A 26,268-nucleotide genomic window follows, 5' to 3' on the forward strand; every position below is an offset into this window, starting at 1 on the left:
CTCTTTCTTCCCTTTCAGTTCTTCATACCCCCCCACTACCCTTCCAAGATCCCCTCATGTCCCTGACCCTTTCTCTGCTCTACACCCTACTAACCCTCCTCCTCTTTATCCGTGACCCTACCTGGTAGTTGCATTCAGGGTCCAGGCAGTGGTAGTGCTCTCGATACTGATACGCACAGTGAATGTGCCCACAGTGTTGACTGCCCGAAAACCTGGAGAGGACCAAGATAACAATCAGTATTTCCATTTCCGGATGTCAGTTAATGCTTACTGTGACAGGAGACGCTAAGCACCTGGATTCAGTAAATGGCACCCAAATTTGGGTGTTGAAACAATAAGTAAATATCGATGTCTACTCTATAAACAGCACTCCGAGTTGGACGCTTATAGAACAGCGCTTAGCACGAGGATTTATACCAACTAGAACCAGGTATAAATCCTCATGATCCCCCACTTATACTATTTTAGTGACTGCCCCCTCCCCTGGCCACACCCCTTTTTAATTACACACTACATTTTTTTTGCATGCAACTTGATAGAATACCGCCTAGCGAAATATGCATGTAAATTCAAATTGGTGCCAATTAGCATAAGTAATTGATTATTTCAATTAAACTGGCACATACAAATTGGGCCTGTAACCAAATCTGCATGTGCATTTTTCAGCGCCATTTATAGAATTTGAGGGTAAAGGCATAGGTAAAGGGGAATGGATTTGACCGTTTTCCTAAGCAGAAGGCACAGTCCCTTGCCAGCAAGGACAACATTTTCCTCTATGGGGGTAATTGTGTGCAGTACTTCTGCATGCATATTATATGTTTCATATGTAGACAATGGCAGGTGTATAAAATAGTGTATATGTTTTTTGCAAGTGTGCATGCTAATGAGAACACATGTTGAGTGGCTGGTGCTCAATCCATGGACAGGCGCTAAAAGTAGTGACAACAGCAGGATGGAGGCCATACTTTACCTTGAACCCACATCTTCCACATTTGTACATGCCTTGGGACAGGGGAGAAATTTGTGTCCTACTGGGAATTATTCCAGGAGCAAAAATGGTAGATTAACCACATATGCTGCCTTTTAAAATTATTCAGAAACTAGGCATGTTGGAAATTTTTATAGATATGCCATTATAAAATTAGCCTCCATATGTTTCTCCACCATATCGGTCTATGACTGTGCTCATCTAATTTCCCTCGGACACTGTTCATTACACTGGAAATTTCAACACACCATGAAGAGAACATGGACCATTACACAGAAATAAACTCACAAATGTTAGGCGTTTGTTCTTTAGTCCACGCTCAGCCTGTTAGAACCATTTCTTCATGGGTTATACTGATTCATTTGCCTTTCTGATACATGGAAACAGTTCAACTCTATTCATTTTTAAAGACAAATATTTCTGTGGTTTAACAACACAGAGCTTGTATACTGTCATACACATGCCCATTGTACATGCTGCGTACCATATAATGTTTGATTTATTAACTGTCTTTATGAAGAGATTCAGCTAATGTAATTCTTAGCAACTCTATACACAAGTCAATTTTCAAAGCATTTTGCCCATATTAATTTGATGTCTGAAATCCACTTGGCAAGGGTGTAGTCATAGAAACATAGAAGATGACGGCAGAAAAGGGCTACAGCCCACTCTGCTTACCCACCCCCTGTCTATGCCCTAATGACCCAATTTTCTTATCTTGGTATCCCATTTATTCTTAAAGTCTGGCACGCTGTCTGCCTCGATCACCTGCACTGGAAGCTTGTTCCAATGATCAACCACTCTCTCTGTGAAGAAATACTTTCTGGTGTAGCCATGAAATTTTCCGCCCCTGAGTTTGAGCGGGTGCCCTCTTGTGGCCGAGGGTCCCTTGAGAAAGAAAATATCATCTTCCACTTCGACGCGTCCCGTGAGGTACTTAAATGTTTCGATCATGTCTCCCCTCTCCCTACATTCCTCCAAGTTTGTTTGTTGTTTTTTTTTATTGGGGGGGGGTCCCCAGGGTGGGCAACACTTTCCTCCTCTCCTCTCCCTGCACGCGTTCAACATATCTTTGCTGGTAGGGATGCTGATGCCCCTCATCAAAGAAATACAGTGCCCAAGCCACTCCCTGGCTCTTTGAACTCCACCGTAATGTCGAAGTTGGTGGTATGCTTTCAGCCACCAACTCCAGGACTACCCGAGCATGCTCAGTTCTTGCACGAACTGAGCATGAAATATTTTAGACAGGCACTTATTTTGTACCTGGGGCAATGAAGTCAAGAGTCACAAGGAGCTGCCGTGGGAATTGAACTCGCAACCTCAGGGTGCTGAGGTGGCTGCTCTAATCCCTAAGACACTCCTCCACTTAAGTCCTGGGGTTGGCAGCAGGAGGCACATCACAGGCTGCTGCGTTACAGAAGAAGCACAAGGGGAGGGAAATGGCTCAGGCATCTCATTTCTTTGGCTGGCAGGGCTACGGCACACTCACCAGTCATTTAAAGGGATGATGTAGGTACTGAGCCCAGGCCTGCCCCCCTCTCCTTAGTGTTGCTAAGAGACTGTATGTCCACAACCTATGTACCTTTGGCTGCATCGAGAGGAAGTGACCAAAGGGTCTGTTGCAGGTCGGAAGAGGCAAAGGTAAAAACGGTGAGCCCAATATACAACTGGTGGTGATCAGCATTAGCATTTTGCTGACTGCCATTAGCGTTATCATAGGGAATTCAAAGCTGGGCCATGTCTCAGCTCTGGCACTGAATTTTCAGGCACATTGGGGCAGCAAAAAAATAGCTAGTTAAGTGCGTTATTTAGCACTTAATTGGCTATGGCAAAACGAATAAAGATAGGACTGAATTTTTGTGGTCCTAATTACGTGGTTAACTTGGCTGATTAAATGATTAATATTGGCACCGAACTGGCCAAATGCTGACTCTGTCCCCGGAAAGCCTCCAAAACAGAGAGACTCAAACTAACATGTGTGGATCAATTTATAGATTATCCAACCCACACTTAAGGATATACCAACTAACCAAATAGGGGGGGTTTAAAGGATAACTTATAAATACTTATATTCAACAATTTTCTTTTTGCACAAAAAGTGCTTTAAATTATTAATAATTTAATTTTTAATCATTATTTTAAATGTTATCTACCATCATCTGATTTAAAGATAGAACTCGTCCCTATAATTAATAATGAGGTTATTATGCACAGATCCATGGTGAGGCCTCATCTGGAATATTGTGTACAATTCTGGAGGCCACATTACCAAAAAGATGTGCTGAGAGTTGAGTCGGTTCAGAGAATGGCCACCAGGATGGTCTCAGGACTCAAAGACCTCCCGTATGAGGAAAGGCTGAATAAATTGCAGCTATACTCACTCGAAGAACGTAGAGAGAGAGGAGACATGATAGAGACGTTTAAATATATCACCGACCGTATTGAGGTGGAGGATGATATCTTCTTTTTTAAAGGTCCCTCGGCCACAAGTGGACATCCGCTGAAAATCAGGGGTGGGAAATTTCATGATGACACCAGGAAGTTCTTCTTCACTGAAAGAGTGGTCGATCGTTGGAATGAACTTCCGCTTCAGGTGATTCAGGCCAGCAGCGTGCCGGATTTTAAAAAGGAAATGGGATACACATGTGGGATCTCTAGGGGGGTAAAAAAAATGTAGAGGGGATACACATGTGGTATCTCTAGGGGGGTAAATTCAAGGGGGTGGGGTTGTTAGAGTGGGCAGACTTGATGGGCTATGGCCCTTTTCTGCCGTCATCTTCTATGTTTCTATGAAGTATCATAAATATGCATGAATCTCAGTAAAGAGACCTTGGACGTTATTTCAAGTCTTCATTCTGAATGCATGTGAAGAAAATTGTTGAATATAAGTATTTATAAGTTATCCTTTAAACCCCCCTATTTGGTTAGTTGGTCCAAAACAGAGAGATTCAGATTGGGCGCTAACTGGACATTGTTATATCATCCCCAGACTGGCAATTTAAATGACCCAGATCCTCTTCTGGCCATTTAAATTGTTCTCTGAAAATGCTTCCACTCAAGTGTGGCTGAAAGTATGCTTTTGTGTGGCAAATCCACAAAGGACATGGCAAAAGCCATGCACTGATTATGGCTCAGAAATGACGCCAAGATTTCCTGGCCCTTCGACCAAGGGTTCTAGTGCTGGGACTGAAATATTTTCTTGAGATTTCCTTGGACCTGTGTTGTAAGTTTTCAGAGTAAGATTTTTATGTTTTTTTGAACGCAACCACCTTGTAGAATTTTGAGCGAGGTGGTGGAAATGAAAACGGTGACAGAGTTCAAAAAAATGTGGGATGAACACAGAGGATCTATAACGAGAAAATAATTGTAAATAGTGAAGAACTAAGGCCAGTACTGGGCAGACTTGCAAGGTCTGTGTCTGCAAATGGCCGTCTGATGGAGGATGGGCTGGTGAGGGCTACAATGGCTTGGAGGGTGTAGATGGGCTGGCGTGAGCTTTGACGGAGACTTTAGGAGTTGGAACCTAAGAACAGTACCAGGCAGTGCTTTGGATTCTTGCCCAGAAATAGCTAAGAAGAAAAAAAAAATTAAACTGAATCAGGTTGGATGGACCATTCGGGTCTTTATCTGCCATCATCTACTATGTTACTATGTTCTTTTGCTTAGAGAGGAAGCTAAGACCCAAGTAGCTGCTTCACCCTCTGCTGAAGTTGGCTTATAATTTTTGTGTAATCTTGGATCACATATATTGTGGTTAAATATAATTTTTTTTCTTCCATTATTATGAGATGGTGGTTAATTTGATAGTATTTCTAGGTGTCGTAATGATGTCATAGAAATTGTGATCTTTATTTTAAAATTCTTTAAAAACAAAAATATATATGAAAAAATTTGGTATAGATTACCTAAAAAATAGGCACCAGATAAATCTGTGCTTATTGCTATTATATTTAGGTGTGGCACAGCACTTGTCCCTGGGACTAAAATGTAGGCGCCAATGAAAACCAGACATAAATACCTGCACCTACAATTTTGTATGGATCGGGCGTGTTCTATAACCGTACGTTTCATTTTTAGAACGTCTAAAACCCACCCATGCCCTCCCCTGGCCACGCCCCCTTTCAAATCCACACATTAGAATTTACATACACCACTTTTATAGAATATGCTTAGAAAGTTCTGCGCGTAAATTCTAACGAGCGCCAATTATTGCCTTGCTAACTGGCAATGATCAGTGCTGACTGTCTTGTTAACCAATTAAACTGCGTATGTAAATCTGCAATGCGCACAGATTTGGGCACATAACTTTAATCACAATATACAGAATCTTGGGGTATGTACGTAATTCATTAGAATATCGGCATGAACAGTACATGCATAAAACAGCAAAATGTTATCGAAGTGCTATTCTGTAAATTCACATGTATTTAACACGGTACGTATTTTTACAAGCGGGACTCGCACATGCAACACAGACTACTAGAAGTTATTTACATATGTCCAGAACTGGGGTGCTTGCTCCCAAATTTAAAGGCACAAACTTTTGTTGCTCTGCTAGAATTCTTAAAGGAAAACAGACGCTTATGTTTCTTGGTTCATAGTCATTCGTGCGCGGGACTTCGGCGCGCCGATATTGCAGCGCAGAGAAATCGGCACAAGACCCCAGCACGCTGCCTAAAAAGTTACTTTTAAAGAGCTCTGAAGCGGGGAGTAAGTGGGGAACCCCCCCCCCCCCCCCGTTTACTTCATACTCTTCACGCTGCCGTTGGGGGGGTTGGAGCCCTCCATTATAGAGTAAACTTAACTTTTTCCCAATTTTTTAGGAAAAAGTTAAGTTTTCTCTATAATGTGGGGGGTTGAACCCTCCCCAATGGCAGCGCGAAGAGTATGAAGTAAAGTGTGTGGGGGGTTCTCCCCACACCCCCCATCGGAGCTCTTTAAAAGTAACTTTTAAGGCGGCGCGCTGGGGTCTAGCGTTGCAATGTCGGCGTACCAAAGTATCACGCGCTTTTGTCCCGTCACCTGTTTCTTTATACCAGTGTTCTGCAAACTTTTTGAAGCCGGAGCACACTAAACGCAGGGCTGCGGCTGGAAGGCATCTGGAAATGCGCAGAAGTCGATGTGATGATGTTGCGTGCATGCATGATGTCATTACATCGACATCCGAATGTGCTCGGATGCCCTCCAGCTACGGCCCTGAGCCTCCTATTATAGCCGGTGGGGGGGGGGAGGGGCAAGTGAGAGGCAAGTCCTGTAATCAGTCAGCTGGCACTGGCTCCTCTCCTCCTCGCCAGCGTCTCGCAGCACTCCTGGAATCTGCTGCGGCGAAGTTTGCGATACTCTGCTTCATAAAATAGGTTCCTACCAGGGTCCAGTTAAGACCTGCCCCCTATAATAGAAAACCATGTATTTTTAGCTGCGATTTTCACTTGGCCAATTGACATGGTTTGAACTTTTTACCCATTTAACATACTTTGGAAAATTGCCCCCCCCATGCCAAGAGTATAATATGCAAGGCACAAATCTAACTCAGGTTATGGTTTATTGAATTTAACATACTGCCTTTCCGAACTGGCCAATGAATCCATCGTTCTCACAGACATAGATCCGCTGAAGATATGCACAGATTAACCGATATCGTGTGTGCCATCACAAACAGGGTCGTTTTCACTAAGCTGCCTAAGAGAAAGATGAAGAGTCACCTCTCTGCCCAAGTAACTTAATTTATTTGTAAGGAAAAGCACTTGTCTACATTCACTCTGAAAATGTCCTGAGAAGGTCATGTGGCACCTTTTATTTTTGTCTTCTAAAGGGCCTAAGGCCTAACACACACTCGGGGGCCCCTTTTTATCAAGTTGCGCTGGAGGTTTTTAGCCCGAGCTGGTGCGGTAAATACTCTGAAGCTCATAAGCGTCAAAACACTTACCTTGCTAGCCCGCGCTAAAAACCTCCAGCTCAACTTGATAAAAGTGTGTGTGTAAAGCGCATTAGGAAAGCGTTTTGGGGTAAATATATAAATTAAGTCTGCTAATTCTCAAATCTTTGCTATACAAAACGGTGACAGGTCAAATGCGCGCATGTTTGTCCGCGCGCTCTTGTCTTGCGCGCATTTGACTATGAACCATACAAAACTCCTGCTTTTATTCATAAATTACTGATTCCCTACACCTCAACAAGATTATTGAGGTTAAACATCTACTAATAACTCCCTCGCTTAAAATTATTAATACACGGCGGCAATTCATTTTTTCTGTCACAGCCCCTCAAACATGGAATTCCCTCCCTATTTATTATCTAAGGGAAGAACGCAATTTAGACAGATTTAAGAGCAAATTAAAAATCTTTCTTTTTAAGGATGCATTTGATAGTTAGAAAGCCTGATTAGGAGCCTCATTTCAATTCCACTTCATAACTTCTCTGAATTACATTGCTCTCTCCTTTCCTATTGGTTTTTTTTCCCGTAAGTGCCTTATTTACTATCAACAATTTGTATTTCTCTTCCCATCCTTTCCTTTTGTTTTAATATGTTTGTAAGGTTAGTCTTTAATACAAAGGGACCTGGACAAGCTGGAAGACTGGGCAAACAAATGGCAAATGCGCTTCAACATGGACAAATGCAAGGTCATGCATATAGGGAAAAAGAACCCGTTGTTCAGCTACAAATTAGGGGGGGTATTGTTGGGAGACAGCAGACTCGAGAGAGACTTGGGTGTGCTGGTGGATGCATCACTGAAGCCATCTGCACAGTGCGCAGCAGCCTCGAAAAAAAGCCAACAGGATGCTGGGCATCATAAAGAAGGGCATAGCAACCAGAACACGGGAAGTCATCATGCCTTTGTATCGAGCGATGGTACGTCCACATCTGGAGTACTGCGTTCAATATTGGTCGCCGCACCTCAAGAAGGACATGGCGGTACTTGAGAGAGTCCAAAGGAGAGCAACGAAATTGGTAAGAGGGCTGGAACACTGCTCATACGCCGAGAGGCTGGATAGGCTGGGGCTCTTCTCTCTGGAGAAAAGGAGGCTCAGGGGAGATATGATAGAGACTTTCAAGATCATGAGGGGCATAGAGAAGGTGGATAGGGACAGATTCTTTAGACTGAAGGGGACAGCAAATACGAGGGGACATTCTGAGAAACTGAAGGGAGATAGGTTCAAAACAAATGCAAGGAAGTTTTTTTTCACCCAAAGGGTCGTGGACACTTGGAATGCGCTACCGGAGGAAGTGATCAGGCAGAATACGGTACAAGGATTCAAACAGGGATTGGATGGATTCCTGAGGGATAAAGGGATCGTGGGATACTGAGGGAGGAGCTGGGAGGTAACACAAGTATAGGAAGTAAATCAGGTAATGAGTATAAACTAACCTGGTCGTGCATGTGCAAGACCGGAGGGCTAGGACTTCGATAGGAAGGCAGGACTTAAATGGGAAACCCAGGGAGCCCCTTCTGATGATTCAGACAGGTCTTGACCTGTTTTGGGCCGCTGCGGGAGCGGACTGCTGGGCAGGATGGACCTGTGGTCTGACCCGGCGGAGGCACTGCTTATGTTCTTATGTTCTTATGTTTTGCAAGGAGTTTTTACCGCTTGTTTTGTTGCCCCATAAAAATTTGTAATTTTATTGATGTGTATATCGCTTAGAATTTTGAATAAGCGATCATTCAAATTTAAAATAAACTTGAACTTATAATAGTTTCAAGTTTATTAGTTTTAATATACCGACCATCAAACAAATATCTGGCCGGTTAACAATAAGATTTAAAAGATAGGAAGACTAAAAAATTAAAGATAAAATAAATTGGTATATTAAATATATAGTGTGAACATAAATATAAATAACAAGACAAACTTGAGAGTGGGGGTAGATGGGAGAGGAGGGGTAAAGTTACACATTTGAGAGGAAAAAGGAGATAGTGGGGTTGGGATAAAACATACAGGGTGGGGGTCGCTTTATTAAAGCGGTTGGTTGCTAGAATGAGAAGGAAGGATGATGAGTCTAAGCACTAGGAAATGCGTTGCAGAATAAGAAGGTTTTTAGGCCTGTCTTAAATTTATCTAAACGTTGTTCATCGCGAAGTTGTTGTGGAAGGAGGTTCCATAAGGTTGGAGCTGTTACTGCAAAATTTCCTTTTCGTGTATAATAAAAATCTTTAATGGAGGGAATAAAAAGAAGGTTTTGATCAGTTGATCTTAGGGTGCATGCACAGGCTAAGTGTGTGGTATTTATTTTTTTTGTATTTATTTTCTGGAGGTGGTGTGCTTAACCAACTTTTTAAAGTCCAGCATGGTTTAAATACATCCAAAAAAAGGAAAAACTTCCCAAACTAGCATTGCAAAGCATAACCAGTTAATGTTCAGCCCTGCGTGCGCAACTTAGGGCCTTCTATAATAGTGGAGGAAAATAACATGGCAAGGTCAGAGCAGCCATTCTGGGTCGGTCGGCAAGTCAGTCAGTTATTTTCATCTTCTATATAGGGAGGCCGTACGACTGGAGCAAACCAAACTCTTTCTTCTTCCAGTCTGCAATGATGTTATCGTCTCTGTCCACACGGCTAGGGGTTTTCTCCAAACCACAGGTGTGATATATATATCTCACAAGATCAACTCGGGTTCCAAACCTTTTCCACTGAAAGGCCACCTACAGTGCAGAATTGCAATGCAAACCTTCACGGTTTCTGTTGCTAACAATTTTTTTTTTTTGAGAGTATCCTCATCGCATCTCAGTTTCCTCTTCTGAATCATTATTAGAGAAGAATCTGTAATCCTCTGTGTCACCTCAGCATTTTTCAGTTGCAGCAAATGGATTGTTACTTCTTGCCTGTCTAAATATCTGCCTCTGGGACTGGGGGAGGACACGAAGAGAGATTTCCTCAGGGAGCTGCACCTGCAAAAATATCTCCACCTCTCTCTTCTCCTTAAAAAAAGATCGTTTTCCCCTTCCAAAAAGGCCCCTCTTTGCCATTTGGATTCCATACTTAAAACACCACTTCACTTTTGTAGCCCATTTTAGAATTGGGGACGATTGCCACCAAATGGCCGTTATAATCCAGTCTGCACATGTTCCTTGTCCGTGCCAATAACAATTCATAGTGGAAATCCAATATCTTGGCCAGATTTGGCCTTGGTTTCCCATAACTGGGCAGCTTGGCTAGGACCACATATGTGCTCTTCCCACCACAAGGCTCTCAGGTCCTGACACTGGTGCAAAACCTGGTCCCGTTTCCACTCCCTCTGGAAGACCCAATACTCATCATCATCTAGCTTTTTAAATAACTTTTGCACTTCGGCCTCGTGCACTGCCGACTCTTTTTTCAAAGCCAACATTTCATCTTGAGTATCAAATGTGGCATTCCGCTCTCTCCACCTCCCTATTAAATCTTTTAGCTCTGTTCTGAACTTGGTCATCTCTGACTGCACCGAATGCAATCGTGTGCCTAGGCTTGTATTTCCTCGTTTGATAACATTAACAATTACCATGTTTTCACGCATATAACGCGCGCGTTATACACGATTTTACATACCGAGTATAACCATGAGCATTATATGTGTGAGCGCGTTATACAAATTTTTTTTTTTCAGTGCGATCCGGCATCCCCTCTGCGAACCGGCATTCTCCCACCCACTCGCGTCACCCCCCCTCCCCCGCGATCCTACATCCCCCCCAGCACCGCAAAGACATCGGTCGCTTACCCGATTGGGCACCAGCACCAATGCACAGGACGTGCCAGTGCCCGAAGATCCTCCCTCGTTGGGCTGGGCTGGGCGGTGCGAGGGAGATCCTCCCTCTTCCCTGTGCCGGGCTGGACTGGGCTTTGAGCATTTGCGCATGCTCAAAGCCTTCTGGTCTTGCTCTCTCCGAGATTCTCAGAATCTCGGAGAGAGCGAGACCAGAAGGCTTTGAGCATGCGCAAATGTTCAAAGCCCAGTCCAGCCCGGCACAGGGAAGAGGGAGGATCTCCCTCGCACCGCCCAGCCCAGCCCAGCCCAGCCCAGCCCAGCCCAGCCCAACGAGGGAGGATCTTCGGGCACTGGCACGTCCTGTGCATTGGTGCTGGTACCGGTGCCCAATCGGGTAAGCGACCGATGTCTTTGCTGTGCTGGGGGGATGTAGGATCGTGGGGGAGAGGGGGTGACTTGAGCGGGGGGGGGGAGGATGCCGGTTCGCAGGCCAGAAGAGGGAGTAAGCGGGAGTGGTGGGAGGAGGTTATAGCAGCATACGCAGTATACGCGTGTGCGTGCTATATAAAAATTTTTTTACACAAATGGTTTGGACCTGCGCGCTATACGCGTATGGGTGTTATACACGAATGCGCGTTATATGCGTGAAAATACGGTACCTCCATGTCTATTGTTGGGTTCACTAGGGTCATTTGGTAGTATAGGAGGAAATGCATTTCTGTTTCTTCTGTGTTGTACCACAGTCAAAAGGTCCAGTAGAAGAGAGCAGAGTGCGCCTGGTCTTCAAAACCTACTTTATTAGAAAACAAAAACAAAAAACTGTGGATACGGATGTTCTGGAGATAATTTATTATACACTGACATATAAAAACATGAAAATTCAATTAAAAAAGTACAATGATTAAAAAAAAAAAATACAGTGATAAAAATCCAACCGGACCCCACAAGGTCTGTGTTTCGGCGAACACGCCTTCCTCAGGGGTCCAATGGTTTGCAAACTCACATATGACTGATCCTCCTTAGCGCTTTTTTGCTACTTCAGCTTGTCTGCGGTGTTCTTTGCTCACATGTTTAAAGACAAGACTGTTTTCAGTCCAATTCTTTATATGCGAGTTTGCAAACCATTGGACCCCTGAGGAAGACGTGTTCGCCGAAACACGGACCGTGTATGGTCCGGTTGGATTTTTATCACTGTATTTTATATCATTGTACTTTTTAAATTGAATTTTCATGTTTTTATATGTCAGTGTATAATAAATTATCTCCAGAACATCTGTATCCACAATTTTTTGTTTCTGTTTTCACTGTGGATTATTGGGTCTCCCCATTTTTCTTTGTTGTGCAACACATGTAGTAGATCAAGGAATCCAAAACTCATGGACTCGACATGGGCCGTGTTTCGGCTAGATTGCCTGCATCAGGAGTCCCACACTGGCAAATGGCAAATCCAAGAAGATACACTCTAAAGAGCATTGTACCGCTGAGCGTGTCAGGTGACTATGGATTTTCTGTAGTCAGCTTTATCGTCATTGGCTCTATCTTCCTCTGCTCTTAGGTTGAATAGAGATTCATCGTTCTGTTCATTCACATGGAGTGGATCTGGATTCCTGCAAGTTAGCCCAGTAGAACAGAAAGTGAGCATACTCATCCCAAAAGAGCTGCTGGTCCAAAGGAAACTGGAAATTATAGAGGACCATATGAAGGACTTAAATATCAGAGGACTGTACTTCATTTTCCAAAAGTGCCACTGGTGCCCCCAGTAGATATTTTCAAGAAAAATTATGATGGGAAATTTTAGAGGTAAAAACAAGAGTCTTTGCCCCCTTTTAGTAAGGCCTTCTTTGTACCTTCCCACAAGAGGTAGATAGGAGATGGAATTTTGGATCAAGATGACAAATTATCTGCAGACAGTTTGATCTTAATAGGATTTTTGGAGGAGTCTCAGTCGGAAGAAACTAGAAGGGCAGTTTTGCGGGTTTCCTTTGTTTCATCAGATAAAGATCAACAGCAAGACTGCATTTTTGTAGAAGACATTTTTTATTTCTAGATACAGATTTTTCCAGATCTCTGTAAAACCTCACAGGAGAGAGAAATCTGTTACTATGTGCCAAGAGGTTTTGCACTTGATGCGACTTCTTTTCTTCAGTTTCCTTGCAAGTGTATTATCAGATTAAATAATGTGCAGTATGTTTTCTTTGAGCTGACTCATTTGCAAACTTTTCTTGATACGTGTACGACTGTTTTGAGATAGATTTGATAGTGGGAAATGACAATCCCTATGAAAAATTAGAAATGAGGCACCCTCATTATGTTTTCTTACTAAATATTTCCCTTGACTTTTTTTTTCTTGGTTCCTCTGTTTTCCAATATGCTACTACTATTAATTATTTCTAGAGCACTACCAGACATACACAGCGCTATACAGAGCCACGAAGGCGACAATCCCTGCTCAAATGAGCTTACAGTCTAAATGATCAAGCCAAACAGGATGCCAGGGTAGGGATAACATTTAGAGGGATGGTTAAACTGCTGGCTAGGGTGATGAGCAGAGGGCAATGTGGAGTAGTGTTACGAGTTGAAGGCTCTCTCAAAACGTTGGGTTTTCAGCCTACGTTTGAACAAAGTAAGGGAAAGGGCATGACGGACGGACTCAGGTAGTTTTTCCAGTAGGAAAAACTTGATAAAAAGACCCCATAGTGTATTATGGATAATTTTGAAACTTCAAACATTACTGCTCCTGTATAAGACTGGTGAGACCTCATTTAGAATATTCTGGAGACTGCACCTTCAAAAAGATATAAACAGGATGGAGTCAGTCCAGAGGAAGGCTACTAAAATGGTCAGTGATAGGGCATATGGGATCAGACTTATAGATCTCAATATGTATAGTTAGGAGGAAAGGCGGGACAGAGAAGTTTAAATACCTACATAAAAAAGATATGGCATAAATGCACATGAGGTGAGTCTCTTTCATCTGAAAGGAAGCTCTGGAATGAGTGGGTATAGGATGGCTAAAAGATGATAGACTCAGGAGTAATCTAAGAAAATACGTTTGTACAAAAAGGGTGGTAGATGCATGGAATAGGCTCCAGGTAGAGGTGGTGGAGACAAAAAACTGTGTCTGAATTCAAGAAAGCGTGGGACAGTCATGTGGGATCTTTTAGGGAAAGGAGGAAATAGTGGATGCTATCGATGGGCAGACTGGATGGGCCATTTGGCCTTTATCTGCCAACATAGTTCTATGTTTTTATACGTTTTCTAATGTTATAGATAGAACTGCTATTTCTGATGTATTTTGCTTGTCATTTTGTGAAATATGGATGAAAACCAAAATTAAGAAATACATAAAATAATTACACTCCACATCTGGGCTAAATTCCATGTTCTTTCTACTGTGTATTACAAGTTCATTTTATAAATCACACAATCCATAAAAATAAAAACAATCATACATAATTAAAACATGTTTATCCTTATTCTTTATGTATTATATTAATTATTATGCAAATATGATTTTTTTGTTGTTGTTTTTTTAAATCTTAATTAATCTAAATTGATTCCTAAATATTTTTTTAATGCTGGTTATTTGGTTGTCAATCAGCAACAGAAAGCAGAAGCTGCCTCTAACTATGGCAAGTAAGGGTTTCATTATGAAGCTGAGTCAAGCAACTGGGTTCACTATATTAAAAGAATTTGACTTGGGTGGTAAGAGGAGGATTTTTCCCTCCTCTTTTTTCTAATTTTGGGTGCAAACAATACCAGTTTCGTTTGCGGTGCTGGAACTATCAGCACTGCAACCGCGTTCATTTTATAAGTGGTTCTCTGCACAAATGTAGGTAAATCCCCTTTTGTAATACAAAATCATTTTCATCAATTCTGGTATTTGAAGATTTTTAATAACAGAATGAGATGATTTGCAGTCTTGGGATATAACAGATATGGCAGACAAGCGCACCTTGTTTGATTTGTTAATGGTGAAGAAATTCGGTAACACTTTTAGGGCTCCTTTTATCAAGCTGCGCTAGCGGGGTTAACGCATCAGTCATGCGGCCGGCTAAAAAACTAACACCCGCTCAATGCAGGCGTTAGCGGCTAGCGCGTTAAACCCCTACCGCAGCTTGATAAAAAGACCCCATAGTGCATTATGGATGATTTTGAAACTTCAAACATAAACTTTGAAGGTTTCAAATATCAGAACAAAGAAGAAAATAAGTAGCAGCTCTTTGATTCGATGGTTCTTCAGAAAGTACACAAGAACGGTCATTCTCAATAACTGGAGACTCTTTAGCAGTGGTATAGTGAGGGTGAGTGGCGCCCCTCCCCCTTCTCTGCCCCCCATTCCTTCTCGACCCCCCCCTGCCGTGCCCGTATGCCCCCCTCCCCCATACCGCTTTAATTTTCCCAGTGAGAACAGCATTACAAACTCTCCCTCTGATGTCACTTCTTAGGCGTGGGACCCGGAAGTGACATCAGAGAGAGCTGATATCAACGCGGGCAGCAAGTTCGTGGTACTGCTCACGCCGGAAAAATGAAAGAGGTACAAGGGAAGGGGTGCCTGCGTGCGGGGGGAAGGGAGAGGGAGGGAAGGAGTGGGGGCTCGGAGAAATGATATGTTCTCTGTACTAGCTCCCCAACTCTGGAACACCCTGCCCCTTTTTATCAGAAAGGAAAAAGATCTTATTTCTTTTAAAAAACTGTTGAAAACTTTTTTATTCAATGATGCTTTTAATGATTAATTTCCTTCCTTTTCATTTAATGATATTTTTAATGTTTAACTTCCTTCCTTTTCTCCCTCTTTTATATTGTCTTTCCCTTCCTTATGTTCTTTCCTTTATTAAGAGAAACATTGTAATTCTTCCCTCCCGCCCCTTCTTATGTCTTGTTAAGTGTTAGGTAAAGAGAAATTCTCTTCATTTTATTTAATTTAATTAACAATTGTTAATGTTGATGTTTTGGATGTTTTATATTACTAATATGATAATATGTTTTTATAACTTGTATTTTATTGTACATCGCCTAGAAAGTTTTATATAGGCGATTAATCAAAATAAACCTGAACTTGAACTTGAACTTGAACTCGGAGAGGAGGATGGGTGCCAGTGCACCCCCCTTACTATGCTCTTTAAACAGAGGTATAATAACCTGGTGAGATATAAAGAGGGAAAGTTATTAACATGAGCTACCATTAAAATGCGGCATATCATACAACACAGAATCCATAATGGGACAGAAAAATAAAAAAAATATTGGTGCAGGCTCCCCCCTGTTATTTGAAACCAGGTCTCGTGGCATAAAATGGAATCTGTTAGTACTTGTGCAATTTTAACACAGATTCCATTTTATGCCACGAGACCTGGTTTCAAATAACAGGGGGGAGCCTGCACCAATATTTTTTTTATTTTTCTGTCCCATTATGGATTCTGTGTTGTATGATATTTATTTATTTAGTATTTATACACTGCTTATAGCCTGAGCGGTTTATATGCAGGTACTCAAGTATATGTCCTCATCGGTGACGGGACAAAAGTGCACAACATTGCAGGGCAGACAATTCGGCGCAAGAACCCAGCACGCCGCCTAAAAAGTTACTTTTAAAGAGCTCCGACGGGGGGTGTGGGGGGAACCCCCCCACTTTACCTCATACTCTTCGCGCTGCCCCCCACATTATAGAGAAAACTTAACTTTTTCCTAAAAAAATCAGGAAAAAGTTAAGTTTACTCTATAATGGAGGGTTCCAACCCCCCCCCCAACGGCAGCGCGAAGAGTATGAAGTAAACTGGGGGGGGGTCCCCACTCCACACCCCGCGTCGGAGCTCTTTAAAAGTAACTTTTTAGGCAGCGCTAGGGTCTTGCGCTAAATTGTCTGTGTTGCAATGTCGGCGCGCCGAAGTCCCACGCGCGAATGACTATGAACCGTCCCCATCTGTCCTGGTGAGCTCACAATCTGACTAACATACCTGGGGCAATGGGAGGGTTAAGTGACTTACCCAGGGTCACAAGGAGCAGTGCTGGGTTTGAACCTGCAACCTCGGGGTACTAGGGCTGCAGCCCCAATCTTTGGGCTACTATTTATTGATGTTTTAAAAAGTAAGGTGACTAGAGTTGGAGAAATATAATATAAAGAACATGAAATTTAGCCTGTATGTGGAACGTAATTGAGTTTTACGTATACTGTATTTCTTTCATGTTTTTAAATTGTCTTAATGAGTATATGTAATGTAATGTAATGTAATTTATTTCTTATATACCGCTACATCCGTTAGGTTCTAAGCGGTTTACAGAAAATATACATTAAGATTAGAAATAAAAAAGGTACTTGAAAAATTCCCTTACTGTCCCGAAGGCTCACAATCTAACTAAAGTACCTGGAGGGTAATAGAGAAGTGAAAAGTAGAGTTAGAGGAAAAATAAAAATAAAATAAACATTTTAACAAGACAGCATTGATCTAAATACTTTGGAAGGTAGAAGAGAGGAGAGAAAGGAATAGAAGCAGAAGGGGGAAATTTAAATGATAGAAATAGAACAAAACAAAGACAAAAGGCAAAACAATAGATAAGATTAAAGATAAATCATAAGCTGGAAAGAAAAATAAAATAAAACTTTGTCTTCAATCCACGGTTTCAGCGTCAGTGATGAAGTGGAGCAAGTAAGTTTAGGAGGAGCGATTGACGTTTCCAGAAAGGGCTTCTTCAGGGAAGAGACTTGGCCGACAGTCCCAGGATGCCTATGTCTCCTCCCCTGCGATGTTCTCCCATCCATCCCATCCATAAATTGTCTTAATGAGTATATGTATAACGCACTTATTACTGATTATACAGTAGTTATATATTTAGCTATCTAAACTAAATATGTTTTAAAATTGTGATTTGTCTATTTTTATCCCTGAACTAGCTGAAACGTGGCCCTGTTGGGCTCCACATTGGATATGAAGAAAAGGTGAGGCATCTCACTTTCTCTTCTCTTCCAAGTTCCACAGATAGAAAAGTGTTCATGCTTTCTTCCTAGTAGCTGGCTTAACAAAGACCAGCATGCAGATCCCTGTATCTGCCTGGTGGCAGGATACATTTTGAGGCTTTAGCTGCCGTTTCTCCTCCCCTCATGACTATATACAGTTTTTCCTCCAGTTCTTTTGCTGTTAGTCTAGGAAATGGGGCCTTTTTACTAAGCTGTATTAAGTGCATAATACAACGCTCATCACCAGCAGCAAAGAAGACCTGCTGTATCTACTGAGAAAAGTCAAAGCCGAAAGTCATAACATGGGATTAGAACTGAACACAAACAAGGCGAAGATCATGAACACGGAAAATGATGAAGAGTTTGAGCTTGAAGACGATAGAATAAAAAGTTGTAAAGGATTTCAATCTCCTGGGCTCTTTTGTAAACAAAGAAGCAACTAACAGGGCGGAAATACTCTGCAGAATATCGACCATCGACATGCACCTGGCTGGTTTACAAAGCTAAAAATAATGTTAAAATAAATTTTAGAAGGGAGGTAGGAGGAAAAAATAAAAGTGAACATTAAATAGACAAATTACAAATACGAACGTGAGCTGAGGGTAAAGAGGGAGGAAAGTTAATAATTATATTATTAAAATAAATTAATTAGGGGAAGGGGGGTGGAATAAAACACCAGGAGAGGGGATCGCTTCTTAAAAGCGGTTCGCTTAATATACTGCTGTACTGTTGGAAAAGAAGATATTTACGGTAGACGCTATGGTAAGCGTCTTGGAATAAGAACATTTTTAGTTTAGTCTTAAATTTGTCCAGTAAATTTTTGTGGCGGAGTTGAGGTGGCAAGGCGTTCCATAAAGTTGGAGCTACTATGGAAAAATTAGTATTTCTAGTGTAGTAGAATTCCTTGATAGAAGGTACGGTTAATAAATTTTGATCAGCCGATCTAAGAGTCCGGGGAGAGCAATAGGGGATGATGAGTCTGTCAAGAAAGGGTGGGAGGCGCAAAAGTTTGATTTTAAAGACTAGCAGTACAGTTCTGTAAGTGATACGATGTGTTATGGGTAGCCAATGTGCTTCTCGCAGAAGAGGGGTAAGGTGATCATATTTTCCTACTTTAAAGATGAGTTTAATTGCCGTGTTTTGAAAGAGCTGCAGACGACGTAATTCTTTTTTGGGCGATTCCATTATAGAGGGAGTTGCAGTAATCTAAATGGGACATGACCAGCGAGTGAATAGGGGTTGTGATAGCATCAGTTTTGAGGATTGAGGTTAAAGAACGGATGAGCCGGAGTTTGTGAAAACAGCTTTTAACGACGGAGCTTATCTGGTCATGAAAGGTTAAATCTTTATCTAGAATGACTCCGAGCTAGAAACTGTTAGCGCAGTTTTGTAGAAGAGGGAGGTTAGGTGCTAGTACGCCAGCACCTAAGTTCAGTTAGGCACCAGTAGGTGTGATTCTGTAAATGGAGTCTAGCAACTGACTGGGGGGATAGGCGCAGCTGAATGCCATTTATATAATTAGCCCCTTAGTGAGCAGTAATGTAGATGTGCTACATGCTTAGCACACGGGAGCCCTTACCACCTACAAAGAAGGAGGCAGTAGATGACCCTGCAGTCATTTTTAAAAATAGCTGTTCACTAATGGCCCGCAAACACATAACGTGGAACACTAGTTCCTGGAGATATATATATATATACTAGTATTTTAGTCCGTTACATTAACGGGTGCTAGCGTGCTCGCCCGCCTCGGCCTGCAGCCGCTGACAGCTGCCGTTCGCTTTCTCGCCCTAGGAATCTGTCCTCCTTATCTCCAACAGTCGCCCTCTTCCTTACTCCTCCCTCTCTCGCTTTCACACCCCCCACTCCCTCGCGCACCGCCTCTTTCCCCTGGGCACTGGCTAGTGCTTTTACTCTTCCCTGCAGTCGCCGACAGCCACCACGGCCTGCAGCCGCCGACAGCCACCGTTTTTCAAGAATATTACAATTTATGCACACAGGGTAAGATCCGGACCCAACACGGGCCTTGTTTCAGCAATCACATTCAAATTTGGGTACGGTGCATATTGTGTCTTGACTCTCAGTTCTCACCGATTTCAACCCCAATCAAGGCCTGTTATCAGGACCCCTGAGGAAGGCAAAATACTGCCTAAACATGGCCTGTGTTAGGTCCAGGTCTTACCCTGTGTGCATATATTGTAATATTCTTGACACATTTTGTACCTGATATGCTTTTATTATATGGAATATTGTAAAATAAACTCTTTTATATAAACCTCCTGTATCTCCAGGAACTAGTATTCCATGTTTTGTGTTTGCAGATTCTTCGGATTTGTTGGGGAACACAGGTCCTTCCTTTGTGGATTTTGCACATTATAGACATTAGTGGAAAAAGTAGAAAATTAGGGTCTTCATGTTCACGATAAAAATGGCCTTAGCTCTTACAGAGTTTCTTGAAGACTCACAAGATATGATACAAGCTAGGTCCACTCTCCTAGTAACAGGTGTAAATGAAACTGATAAAAGTTTTGATTATGAAGCCGTATTTTAAAAACAAAGATGCAAAGTTTTATGGAGATAAAGTTTTGATTTTTTTCTGGATGTGGCTAGGCCTACATAGCTTAGGAGGAAGGCCTTTTTGGCCTTGAAACCTAGAGCAGTGACGTTGGGTGTTACCTTCTTTCTGAAATTTCCAAGCAAATGTTTGATACACTTTCAGAGTAAGGATTATGTTTTTTGGGGCCCAGTACAATTGGAACATGAGAAATAGTTTGATTCTTTTTTTTTAATGATTTTGAAATTATGGTAATCGCGCGCCAGACAACAGCGCGCCGACAATCGAGGGCTGACAATTCGGTGCAAGAAAGAAACGCGCCGCGGGAAAACTTAGTTTTAAAGAGCTCCAATGGAGGGTGTGGGGGGAACCCCCCCACTTTACTGCATAGTGTTCACGCTGCTGTTGGGCGGGGTAGTGGGGGGTGCAACCCCCCCACATTATAGAGAAAACAGAACTTTTCCCCCCCCAAAAATCAGAAAAAGTTCCATTTTCTCTATAATGGAGGGTTCCAACCCTCCAAACAGCAGCGCGAACACAATACAGTAAAGTGGGGGGGGGGGGGGTGTTTCCCCACTCACACCCCGCTTCGGAGCTCTTTAAAACTAAGTTTTCCCACAGCACGCTTCTTTCTTGCGCCTAATTGTCAGTGCTCTATTGTCGGCGCGCGACTGACTATGAATCGGGTTTATAAGCACTTTCCTCTCATTAATGTGGGCTCGATGGAATCTAATTTAGATGTTTCCTGTATAGGGAATATTCCCTTTTAATGTATGATGATGTATTTCCATTTCTTTTATTTTGTGATGATACAATGTAAAAAAAATATTTCTAATAAAAAAAAAAATGACCTTAGCATGTGGTAAAGACCCATGTAAGGGCACGCTAAGGCCTATTTTTACTGCCGCTTAATAACAAAATAAAGACACCTTTGCTTTATGCACAGAAATGGAGAAAATGTATTTCTGCTTTGTCCATTTTGCAACACATTCAGGGTCTATTTTCTTAAGAATTTCTGTGTTACTCTTTGGGCTCCTTTTACTAAGCTGCGGTAGCGTTTTTAGTGCAGGCTAACCCCTGCGTAAAAACTAATGCCAGCTCAATGGTGGCATTTGCGTCTGGCGCGCATGGCAATGCAGCTCGCCCTAAGCGCGTGCTAAAACCGCTAGCGCAGCTTAGTAAAAGGAGCCCGTTGTCTCCTTAGCTGCTCTTGTAACTAATTAGTATATTTTCATTTACACTTCTCCCTCGTTATTCGCGGGGGATACGGGCAGAGCCGGACCACGAATGGCAAAAAACCGCGATTATCCGGCTCTGACCCACCCCCACCTCCCTGCCGCCTTCCCGGCCTTACCTGGTGGTCTAGAGGGCTTTCGGGGCAGGAGCGATCTTCCTACGCTCCTGCCCCGTGCAGATCGCCATGAGGAAATGGCTGTAGGGAGTTCCCGACGTAGTCTCGAGAGACTACGGGAACTCACAGCAGCCATTTCCTCATGGCGATCTGCACGGGGCAGGAACGTAGGAAGATTGCTCCTGCCCCGAAAGCCCTCTAGACCACCAGGGAAGGCCGGGAAGGCGGCAGGGAGGTAAAAAATATGGTTTTTTTTATTTTCCCCTTCCCCAGAAAAAAATTGCGATTATGTGAAATCGCTAGTGCAGAAATCGCGAGTGGGGAGGGAGAAGTGTATTATTATTTTAATACTTGGATCCATATTTTTAAGTTTGTGGACTAAATAACGTATAGTACTATTTCTTTTCCTTACATTACTGTTGTAAGTGATGTTAGGTTTACTAATTTCTTTGGATTAATGATGTAAATCTGTATTCAAGCATCTTTCAAAATTTTATATGGCATTGTCATTCCCCTCGTTCACTTATTATGGAATGCTTTCAGATTTTCCTTTGCAAGAGGCATCCAACAATTCAAATTCTCTCTTACTTCTAGAAAAGGAATTAAAGGAGTTAAGATCTTCAGTCAATCTCTGGCTTTTAAACTTTCTCAACTATGGAATGAACTCCCCTTAATTCTGAGGAGCCCCAGGTCTTTCCAATCTTTTCGTAAATTTCTAAACACTTTTCTATTTGCCAAACATTTTGAAAACTAATTTCTTTGAAACTTTTGCTATTACTTGCTTTAGTTTTTATTTAATCATTGTAAACTTTCTTTAGTTTTTATCTAATTGTTGTAAACCGAGTCGAGCTTCCTTAGGGTTGATGACCCGGTATATAAAGTTAAGCTTTAATTTAGTTTAAGCTTTAGTTTAGTGAAGTGCTTGTTTAATAATTTGAAAAATTGAATAAGTTAAAATACAAACAAACAAAAAAAAAAAGAACCCAATTTCTGTGTTACCGTTTTGTTTGGTCATTTGGGCCCAGATTCTGTAAATGGCACCTAAATCGGCCGGCAACTAGAAAAATGGCACGTGTCAATTATACTTCGGTGCCGTTTACAGAACCGCGCCTACATAAAAACTTAGGTGCCGGAAATGTAGGCCAGGGTTTTGAAGACCTACATTTCAGGCACCTAAGTTTTGGGAGAGTCACACTTTGCTCATAAAAATGCCCACTTAGGCATTCGGCGCTGCTAAGCCCCGTGCGATAGGGGCCTACCTTTTACAGAATTGGGTATTTTTCTTTCAGTTACTGAAGCTATTAATGGGATCGGCAGCATAGAAAGGGAAAAGGGTGCGGACCGCTCCGAGCGCTGAGTCGGTGGGGGCGCTGGCTCCTCTCTGCCATACCCTGCCACGCTCACGCCATCCCTCCCCTCACCCCCATACCTCTGTATTATCTTCGCTAGCGCAAGCAACTTCTGCCTGTTGCTCGCGCCAGCCTGGTTCCCCTCTGAATCACTTCCAGGTCACGGGGCCAGGAAGTGACATTAGAGGGAACGCCAACGCCGGCGCGAGGAGCACGCTGTCGAAGCCACTTGTGTTGGCGTCAGGGTGGGGCGAGAGAGCACAAGTATGGAACGGGGAAGGAGTGGGGGGCGCTGTCTACCCTTACTATGTCACTGAATGAGATTTTGCCAATTAACCTCTCTCCTTTTATCAAGCTGCGGTATATTTTTAGCGTGGAACGGTGAGGCAAGTGCTCTGACGCTCATAGGAAATCTAGGCGCTTCGGAGCATTTACCACACTGGCTCGCACTAAAAACCTCTAGCGCAGCTTGATAAAAGGGGCCTTAAGTTAGGTGACCTTTAGAGCAGTGTTCTTCAACTACCGGTCCATGGACCAGTGCCGGTCCATAGAAATTTCCTGCCGGTCCACAGGGCCGGCATGTGCATCAGGCCCAAAACAGTGTTCTTCAATCGCTGGTTCGCGGTGCGACTGATGCGGTGTTATCTTCGGGCTGGCTCCCTCTTCCTCACTGACTCAGTGCACAAAGCCACGGGCAGTGGCTCCTTTGCACTTCCTGTGCCTGAACTGGAAGCCTTCTCTCTGATGTCGCAACATCAGAGGGAAGGCTTCCAGATGGCCCACAACTTAGCTCAGTGTTCTTCAACCGCCGGTCCGCAGACCAATGCCGGTCCACCAAATAATTATTTTATTTCTGCCAGTCCATAGGTTTAAAAAGGTTGAAGAACACTGCTTTAGAGAACCTGGCCCTAAAGGGATCGTTTTCTAACCCTATGCTTGGATAACTGGCACAGACGTATTTTTCTCCATTTTGGTTTTAACGACTTTTCAAAGCGAATGTGCGCTTCTACTCGCAGAGAAAGGCGGCTGTAGATTATCTGCAGGTATTTCTCTCCTTAAGACATCAGCAAGTCTGTCATAACATTTCCAGTTCCTTGTGATCATTTGGATGGCTATTCCTGGCATGATCAATAAAAGACGGCTGTTGTATTTATCCAAAACAGGCTTTACCTGTAACAACGTACCACAAATTATGGTTTCATAAGATAAAGGAATAGATGATTCAAGAATAATATTTATCTGTCCCCAAATTGACCTCCAGAAATTAAGTATCAGCGGACAAAAATATAACATATGATCAAGAGTCACTATATTAATATGATAATGTCAGCATCTATTAGACTTAGAATTATCTACTTTTTTGTAATCTAACTGGGGTCCAAAAAATCCTATGTAATAAAAATAACCATGTTTGTCTCATAGAAATGTTATGACAGACTTAACTACACATTCTGGTGGGCAAGTGTGTGTAATACATAGAAATATGAAAGAATGAATGCGGAATGCTTGGGTCTTAGCGATGCATTTAATAAAGTATGGAGCCCATTGACTGCATTTGTTAACATACAATAATAGAGATATATCTTTTATTTCCTTAAATCAAGGGTGCGGGGAGGGGAGGGGAACGTATTTGGAAGAGTTAAAAAATATAATATTGTAATAAATAATATGATTTAATATATTAATAATTGGGAGGAGGGGGGAAATGGATGTTTTCTTTAATAATGTGTGTGATATGGTGTATTTTATGCAATCTGTTAAAGTTATATTAGTTGTAATACACCGTCAAAGCTTGAAAATTAATAAAGAATTAAAAAAAAAAAAAGACATCAGCAAGTACACTGATAACCAGCTGAAAGTCCACGGGTATAAACTATTTGTGGACTTTGCAGCTATGCAAACAGTATTAAAGTTACTCCTTCTTTAAACATATGTGTTCATTTTAGGCACTGCCACAGGAAATGGTCACGTCTGCATCTGAAGCAGTCCAGTCTTTTCGGACTCGGCTCTCCCACACCTTTAGGCTGCAGATGAGACCTATCCGGCACCAGAACAATGACCCCCTAATCCTGCAAGAAGTGCCTCCTCCAGCAAGCAGAGTCAAACACATACACTATGCCCCCCCCCCCACCTCGGACAGCATAAGAGCCATTAACAATACTGTCTGGGATCCCCACCAGCTCTGCACTTTTACAGCCCATGTTCACTGGCTCTGGCATGGTTGCAAAGGGTTTTTAAAACCATTGTTTTTGTGTGTATACACGTGTCCACATGGAATATACAGAAACACAATACATGCACATAAAATACACGAAAGCATCTAGGCAGAAAAGAAACATACAGTATATATAAATAAAAGCATGCAACTGAGCACAATATATGAAATTAGATAAACACAGGTATTCACACATATACAGGACACTACAAGAGTCCCGCTGCTGGCGAGGAGATAGGTTCAAAGCTGGAAATTTGCCTCACCCTCCCTTATAAAGGCTGATTTCCGTTCCCAGAGAGACAGGGATCTTGGCCTTGCTCAAACCTCCTCTTTCCTTCCCACCCTTGTTCCATACAAGGTAAACCCAGATTGGAGAAGTAGCCTAACCATTAGTACAGTGGGTTGAGAACCTGGGGAACTGGGTTTGACTCCTGCTGCAGCTCCTTGTGATCCTGGGCAACTCACATGATCCTCCATTACCCCAGGTATGCGAAGATAGAGAATACTGAAGTGCCAGTGAGCATACCATCCAATATGTGGCACAGCTCAGCTTTGTGCTCTCTATCTCCGCCTGCTGGTAGGTGGATATAACCCACTCGTCTGGATTCATCTGCTGCTGATGACAAGGAATCCTCCATTACCCCCAATTGTGAGCCCACTAAGGATAGAGAAAGTACCTGAATATGATATATGTAAACTGGTTTGGTTGTGCCACAGAAAGGCAGTTTATCAAATCCATGATCCCCTCCTTTCTAAGGAGAGAGAATTAAGGATCCTGATATCAAATTACCCCTATTCCCCTCTCTCAACAACCTGGAGTTAATCTAGTCTAATGCTTATCTTTCTGGGGCCGTGACCCCATTATCATGGCCACAGAAAGCACATGACCCTTACAGGCATAACCTGATAACATTTCTATGGACAGCCCACAAAGGTCATGACCCAAAATGTGCGTTTTGCAACCCTATTTGGGCAGCCTTGACTTCGAGGCCATAGGTTCCTGGCCTCTCCACTACCCTCTCAACAAGGGGTATACTCGGTCTTTCTGGGAAGGGAAGAAATAGAATCTCGGTCTACTTACACACCTCCAAACAAGGCGTGAACCTGTCTGAGGAGGGAGGGCACACCTAGGCCCACCAGAGGTGATGCTCCCAGCCTGAAATGGAAGATGCAATGGCCCT

The 26,268-nt window shown here is 42.6% G+C and overlaps 1 protein-coding gene across 6 annotated transcripts in view; it reads right to left on the reverse strand.

Annotated features, from left to right (window-relative positions):
• Nucleotides 1–26,268, reverse strand: part of CASZ1 (castor zinc finger 1) — a 623,486-nt gene that overhangs the window by 53,310 nt on the left and 543,908 nt on the right. For all 6 annotated transcript variants that reach the window (XM_033921948.1, XM_033921949.1, XM_033921947.1 and 3 more), the window contains one exon: nt 122–212. In XM_033921948.1, coding sequence (XP_033777839.1) covers nt 122–212 — 91 coding nt within the window. The remainder of the gene's footprint in view (nt 1–121; nt 213–26,268) is intronic.

Source organism: Geotrypetes seraphini, chromosome 15 (assembly GCF_902459505.1).
Source record: "Geotrypetes seraphini chromosome 15, aGeoSer1.1, whole genome shotgun sequence".
NCBI classification, from domain to species: Eukaryota; Metazoa; Chordata; class Amphibia; order Gymnophiona; family Dermophiidae; genus Geotrypetes; species Geotrypetes seraphini.